We start from the raw sequence: 7985 nt of genomic DNA, 5'->3' as shown, positions 1-7985 counted from the left end.
TACCATTTGAAGACCAAGATTATGACACTTGCAGAGTATATTGGTGGATGTTTTCCAAGCAGCAAACAGAGAAAAACTGCTATTGACAGAGGATACATTTATATGTGTTATCAAGAGGGCAAATTATCAGGCAATGGAATGGCTCCGGGATGATCGAGTGCATCCAAAACTATCCTTCCCTATCAGGCACAGATAGGTTTGGAGGATGGACTGATGACACCAGTTATGCATGAAATTCCACATGCTCCCAAAACAATTCTTCAGCTAATCAAAAGCTCATGTTGGAAGACGAGTTGCTCACCACCTTATAAATGTCTGGCCAGCCACCTGCCTTATACAGAGATCTGTGAGTGTGACATGGATGAGGAGCAATGTGACAATGTGTCTAGCAGTGGAGCCATACCCAGAGATGACACAGATGATGACTGACAAATACATGTTTTCAGTCCTATATGTCAAAGCTAACCTCACTGGGATTACCGAAGATTAATGTCTTTTTTCATGCAAGCAATGCATCCATGCATTAAAAAATAATTTTAAAAGTTGATATTTCATTATTTTGTTGAAAATATATAGCTACAGAATTGTTTTGGGTTTTTCATGTTTGGCCCTATTGTGTTCGTGGGACAAAGGGCTTTTCAATAATACCCAACTTGACTGATTTTGGACAAAGTTGTATTATCAAAACTTCCACTAATTGGAGGACCTGGACCTGGGAGCAGGGGGATGCACAAGGGAGATCCCCCCTGCCACCCTGAAGATGGTAACACCATTGAAATTATGATTCTCTAGATTTTTATGAATCAAATGACACCTCCATTAGCTCTCTATCACTTATTTGCCACTTCCCCCAGAAGTTAAATTTTATTATATTATGATCCCGGACTGAAGTTACTGAAGATCCTCACTAAATCAAAGATTCTGTATATGTATGTATTTTAAATACAGATAGCCTCAGTTTTAAAATGCTTTTGATGAATGATATAGGATATAGATAGCAATCTACAAAATGGTCAATATATGCATAGACATTTTTTAAGCAATGCTATTTTCATGAAGTTAGTAGTAGATCTGAAACCATGTTCTTCTGGCCATACATTATTGTTACCCTAATAGCTGTTGTAGCACTATATCCTCTTCTTTGGGAATGTTTCACTATCTAATTTTCCAGGGGATCCATTTTTCACTGCTGTATTTGGAAACTTCCTGTCAACCGGATCGAAGAGTCGCCGAGTCGATGTATATGTCCAGTATGGATTAAGTATTAATGTAAGCGTACTTAATCCAATGAAAAAGATAATAAAGTGTAGAAGTCCCATATTTTCCACCAGATCATTCCAATTGGAAATATACACCCACCACATGTGATAAGTAAGGACTATGCGGCAGTGACGCAGATGAACACCTATCCATTTGTTTGCCTTCCAAAAAAGGGCTTTAGCCCAGCCAATCTGGAAGAGACGACAACAATGTAAGAGAAATGATATTACATCTGAAACGATAACACAGTCAGTGTTTTCTATAAATAAGATACATATTTAGCTTTCCTGTTATGTTTAGCATAAACTGCCATACAAACATTCTCTCAATCATTTTTCTCTAGAGTGCAAAAAGAAAAACTCAGAATTCTAAGCCACTTTGCAAACTATATGCATACAGCATCACCTAGATGCAGCCACCAGTTGGATGGAGGAAGACAATCAAAAACAGCACCTGTCACAAAAGCACAGCAGAGTTAGCAGCGTCTGGGAACTTTTGGTCAACCCCACCAAGGCAGACCATGACTCTCTGAATGCTCTAGCAGCTATGTGCACAAAGAGGACCACCATGTTTATATTCTTATTAAAAGCACTGCAGAAGGGCTGAGGTGATCCCGTTAGGGCTTGTGGCTGTGAGTCCATATATTTAGGAACTGACACTTAAACCACTAAGACACACCGCTTAGAATTAATTACGGTTTGGGAGGTAGGGCTGATTTCTTCCCTCCTACAAGCAAAGCAGATCTCTTCAAGGCTGTTCTCTCTCTCTGCATCCGTAGAATATACATAAACACTCAGATGTGTAAGCACACATGCACACACTATGAGTCTCAAGCAGAAATGTAATGGTCTGTGTTAAGCTTGTTGGAGCTGATAAGCTATTCTCATGTTACTATTTTCAGTCTCAAAAAAAAATCTTTTAAAAATAGGATTTAGTCACCTAATCTTTAGTTCTTTGCACTAGTTCCCAAATAGTGGGTCTGTTAAGTACTTTTTAAAAATCTCTCCTTTTTGTTTCTTTGCTACAAAATTGGTAAAAAAAAAAAAAAAAAAAAGAACGTGGACAATATTTAAGTGTTTTTAGAGTGTTAACATTAAGGGTTCTGATGGCCAATTCACTTCAAGTTTGGAAGAAGAGTTTTGGGATCTAGGAAGAATTTATCTTCAAATATGGAGGCCAATATTTCACTGCAATTTCTTTTTGAGGAGGAGGCAATGTGAGGTTTATAACTAAAACTTATATTACAAATAATTGATATAGCAAGTTCTTACCCTTACAAGAATGAGGTATATGCAGTGTGAAACCGTGCTCATCTCAACTAGCAGTCCCATTATGAATAGGTAGTGTCCAGACTTTACGTTAGTTATCACACCAAGAAGCCCACCAAAGGCGAGTAAGTGATGAACTACCGTCAACACATCAGATGTCCGGAAAACAATATTACACACATGAACAGATATATTTTCAAATAAGAAGAAGCCAGAGGCTATTAAGCAATGAAACCAGCTCCACTTTTGCTGTGAATACACTTGGTCAGCTTGAAAAACTGGATCTATAAGCAAGGCCCAGAAGCCAGCTACTGAACACTGAATTCCAAACAGGCCACGTGTGATAGCTATGTTTGAGAAGACCTTCTCCTTTGCTGAAAAAGTTCGATAACTGGTACTGATCCATGAGAACAGCCAGTGAGTTAGAAGAAATACACCCAGGTAGATGAAAAATCCAGCTGCTACTAACTTCAAACGAACTTCCCAAAGAAGGTAGTCCCAGTCAAATATGGCTCTGGACATTGCACCATCATTTGCAAGATTCATTTCTTCTTCTCTAAATCAAAATATTAGGAGGGAGTCTGAAGCGTCTCACGTACACTTTGGTCTTTTTAAAGCTACTGAGCCTGTGCTGTTATATGGAGCAGAAACCCATCTGCAATGAAAAAAAAAGACAAAAGAGACTTGTAGAGAATGGCTGTACGTGTGTGTCTGTATATGATCCCTGCATTTATGAAAGCTCATTAATATCACTACAGTTTAGAGTTTGTTACAGTTTCCACTGATATTTCCAAACAGTTTAGAACTGACATAAAAACACCTGTTCAAAGAAGATAATTAGCCATCAAGGTCTCAATCGGGTATATAAAAGACAAGATGAGACAGAGAAAGACTCCCTGTTTCCTTACTTTAGTCCTGGGGGAATTCTGCGCCAAAAAATTAAAAATTCTGCACACAATATTTTAAAATTCTGCATATTTGGTGTTTCAAAACAACACTATATAATCATGCCAGCTTCCGTTATTTTGGTACCTTATTTCAAAATACCTGTCATCAACTATGAACATATCTACACTACCATTTATGTTGGCAAAATTTATGTCGTTCAGGGGTGTGACAAAACATCCTGATCGACATAAGTTTCGCTAGCATAAATGGCAGTGCGCACAGCGCTATGTCGGCAGGAGAGCATCTTGGCTATTGCCACTCGTATGTGTATTTATTACAGCAGCTACACAAATGATCTTACAACATCAGTACAGCTGTTCCGCTGTCAGCTTACTAGTGTAGAAATGGCGTATATATGTAGTAATACAGACACACAAAACATTTCCTCAGGAGTAGAGACTTAAGGAAGCCCCTACGATAGCCCAGTTCCTGTTTCTCTGCCTCCTCCCTCCCAGAAACACATATACCATCTCCCCCCTCAACCCTCAGCTATAGGGCCGCCTACCACCCCAGACATTCATACTCCCTACCCCCAGAGTGCAGCCATGGGGCACTCCCATCCCAGATACTTGCACCCTTTACCTCCCAGAACCCAGCTACCGGCCCCTCCAGTTCAGACACTCACATCCCAGAGTCCAGGGATGCAAAGGGAGGAAACAGCCTGATGCTGGATCCTGGGCTTGCATAGTTTCCTGCATGCCACCTTCTTCCTGCAGGGTGTACCAGGAACTATGGCTGCTGGGAACCCTCCAGCTCACTCTCCCCTCCCCCTGGCAGTGTCTTCTATTTGTGAACTGGAAAGCTGGGCTCTGCTGAGTTCAGAACCCCCTCGTGGCAGCCAGCAGCTCTGCAGCACCAATTCTGTGGCGGAAAAAGGAAATTCTGAGCAGAACATTAATTCTGTTTTGCACAGTGGTGCAGAATTCCCCCTGGAGTAATACTTTCAGGAATATTAGTGTCAATGGATATTACAGTCACAAAACATTCATCTATTGTTCCTAGTTTTATATAAAAATATAATACTTTTTCCTGGTCACTTTCCTTACTGGTTTTTCTTCCCTTCCTGTTACTTCTACACATGTAGAATACATGCTATTCTTTTTTATCTTCTTCAAGTCTTCCTTTGTTTTTATAATTCGTACCACATGAAGTCCTTCTGGTTGAAATGTTTTGCTAGCTACTGTAAACACATTTTAATAATAATCCTTCAACAGCGTATATGCCAATACATCCCCCACCCCAGCGAGTAGTACAAGGGGCCTACCATTAATCAAATGTCAGCCACGCCCCTTGACACTTAAGTCCCGCCCCATCCAGTCACCTGACATCCGGTCCCGCCCCTCGTTATAACTTCTGGGTCAAGATGGCCACCTGATTGGAAGTGGGTGGTGTCACCCCTCTGAGAATGCCTCCCACCCGCTCCCCACCAATAGGAGAGGGTTTCGCCCCCGCGGGACTGCCCCGAGAGTGGGATTGGCCCACAAAGGGCACAAGGCGGGGTGGGGTGACCCCTCCGCCAATCGGCATGCGTTTCATGCCAAGAGCAGGATCGTCCCAGAAAGGGCATGGGGAGGAATGGGGTGACCCCTCCACCAATCAGAGTGGGCTTAGGCCGTCCCAAAAGGTAAAGGTGCATCAATCGGGATGGGGTGGAATTTTTGGGGCTTGAAGGTTGGTCGGGCAGCAGCGCCACCCCACAAACCTCAGGGCCTTTAAAGCATCTTGTTTTCGAGACTGCATGGTTCACAGCTTGTGGAAAAACACTGAGAGGAGAACATGGATGCCTTCACCATCCCCGTGAGGCCTTCAGAATTTGTTTTGGCTCCTGGGGCCTCTAACTGCCTGTGGAGAAAATGCTGCATCAGCAACAGTTCTGAGGACAGCCCTTTGTCCCAGATGTTGATGGATACATCGGAACCCAAAACTCAAGCAACCATGAGGGAGTCTGACGACCTCATGTTGTCCATCCCCATGGAGGAAGGCAGCTCGCGGGAGTCACCGACGGACAAGGCGAATGGAGAAGACGTGGCGCAGGTAAAGGAACGAGCATGGGGGCGTGATGGGGTTAGGTACAAACCAAGCGATGGGGGATCTTACAGCTATTTCTTTTCTGAAAATCTCTCGACAGGTCGACGATGCCTTTCTACAGACCTTTGAGAACCTATATATTGGTAATCCTGTGGGAGTAAATCTATCATGTATCAGCTGTTTTTGCTCATGTCTGAAGCACCGATCCGAGAGGGAAACAGCAAAATGGAAGAATGAATCAGCTCATGGGATGTTGTAAAAGGATGTGTTAAACCAGGCAGTTAATAAAAATCGTTTAAATTTGTCAGCGTGAATGTGTTCCTCCATACTTGTGTTAGTAAACAGGTGTTAAGAGTAACAGCCATGTCAACGCAGGCGGCTCTTTTTAAAAAAATATATTACACCCCTGGGAAGTTGGGAGCTTCGGCGGGGTGAACTCTCATTTTTAAGCGGCCAAAAAGCATAATGAAACTTTGAACAGGGGAGAGGTAACAGCCTGGCTTTCAGACCTGGATGCTTACACTTTACACAAACCGGCTCGAATATGTTTTAAAAGAAACAAGATGGTTGTTTCAGATGTGGATGCGCAACGACAGGCAGATTTAGTGGATATGCAAAGGCTCCCCAAACACAACAGTGGTTTTAAGTACATTTTAACAGTGATAGACATTCTATCCAAACATGCCTGCCATTGCGCGTCCACGTCAACAGCTGTGTTGATGTTGGGGCTCGAGCTGGAGCTTGGGTTCTGAAATCCAGGGAGGGGGTGAGTTTGAGAGCCCAAGCTGCAACATCTACAGTACTGTTTAGTGCCTTAGTGTGAGCCCAAGTCTATAGACTTGAGCTCTGACACTCACTGCTACTGGTTTTAAAACACAATGTAGACATACCCTGAGAGGATCATTTAGGAATCAAACATACACACACAGTTTACAGGGTACAGATCAAAGCTGCATTAAACCAGCCACTATAGGCAACTATCTGGAAGTATAAAGGAGCCTTGAACTGCTGGAGCTGAATAATATGGCCTAAATGTAAATGAGAATTGGGCCCTGTATCTGTATGTAGCACATGTGAGCACAGAGTTGATTATTTTGTCTAGAAAAAAAGAGAAAATCAGTAATATTGTAAATATTTTCTTTTTCTGTATTACATCATATTATGAAAAATAAAACTTTTCAAAGTTCAAATAAAAGACAGCCCTGCTTCTTACTGGTCTCTCTGTTATGAGGTGTTTTAATTATGTATGCAGCATCAGTGATATGCACATTTGTAGGCCTTGCAACCACAAAGAAAAATAGAAGTAAGGAAACAAGACAAAAGGACAGTGGACAAAGCAGAAATTAACAATGGGCCTTGTAAATAACATGTAGCTAGTGTAACATTCTTGGGGTTCATTAAATAGCAAACCAAGGAATGAGAATGGAATAAAAGTAGAACTTTAATACAACAAACTGGAGCGCTTCTGTGACGAACTGCTCCTCACAGCCATGTGATGTTCCCACCCCTGCCTGAGCCTCCAGGGCACATCTCCAAATTCCTATGTTCACAACACTGTCCCTTATGAGGGAGCATCTCTAAATTATAATCTTTACAAACATCTCCACAGCTAGTAGATAAAAAAATAGAACAATAGTAAAATGTGATAAGCTAGCAGCTTTGCTTTGCTTACTAGCCCAGTTTATAGCACATGGATAGCTCACAATGTATACAGGGCCTGGTTCACACAGTCAGTAAGTCAATCGTTAAGTGTGTGATACAATATAGAATGTAATGTACGTGTGTTAGTCTGATTTGCAATATGTATATAATCTGATTTATAATTATGTATTTTGGAGGTGTGCTCCCTCACCTACCCCACTACACCTGATCCTGATCACCTCAGACACAGCGCTCTGAAACGCTGAAGAAGAAACCTTAGTGACAAGTTCAGATTCTAACAGACTTTTTGGATCCCAGAGAAATGGATAAAACGTTCTCCCAGAACTGGAGAAAGTGTTCTGGATAAGCCACGTGGAAAAGGTCTCAGAGGGAATCCCAGAAATGGTGTTTTGTTTGCAATTGGGAATATCAGACAACAAAAAACAGGGCATAATTCTACAAAACTTTGTTCTAGTAAATGGCACTACTTGCATGAGTAAGGGTTGGCAGGATAATCTTGTGAACAGAATTGCACGGTCAACTTCTGAACAAAATTAGACCACTTTCTAAAAGATTTTTTATTCCTGAAGCTAACTAAGAGGGTAGGACAAAAAAACCCAACCTCCCTGTTGCCTCCTACAGCATCACAGTTATTATTATTAACTATATAGTCCAGAATTTTCAGGTTTGGGGGCATAAAGTTAATTAAAATTTCCTCCACATGACGTGGTTAAAAGAAGATGAACGTTTTCTTTCGTTTTTGTTTTAAAATACCCATGATCACAGGTCCATATTGCTGACGCATTAGACAAGATCAAAGCACTGTTGTTAAACCAGAGC

At 41.6% G+C, this 7985-nt stretch overlaps 1 protein-coding gene across 1 annotated transcript; it reads right to left on the bottom strand.

Annotated features, from left to right (window-relative positions):
* Positions 1-1093: 1093 nt before the first annotated feature.
* On the bottom strand, positions 1094-3074 carry LOC137147331 (protein CLN8-like). Its single transcript, XM_067539348.1, has 2 exons — positions 2532-3074; positions 1094-1451 (listed from the first exon to the last, which is right to left on the bottom strand). Exons 1-2 carry the CDS (start codon positions 3072-3074, stop codon positions 1128-1130), a joined length of 867 nt encoding a protein of 288 aa, XP_067395449.1. The 3' UTR covers positions 1094-1127.
* Positions 3075-7985: the final 4911 nt, after the last annotated feature.

This window comes from Emydura macquarii, unplaced genomic scaffold, assembly GCF_026122565.2.
Source record: "Emydura macquarii macquarii isolate MOO-44397 ecotype Brisbane River unplaced genomic scaffold, CSIRO-AGI_Emac_v2 contig_542, whole genome shotgun sequence".
Taxonomy (NCBI): domain Eukaryota; kingdom Metazoa; phylum Chordata; order Testudines; family Chelidae; genus Emydura; species Emydura macquarii.
Note: the sequence above shows the minus strand (reverse complement) of the source record. Positions and strands in the feature narration are given on the sequence as shown.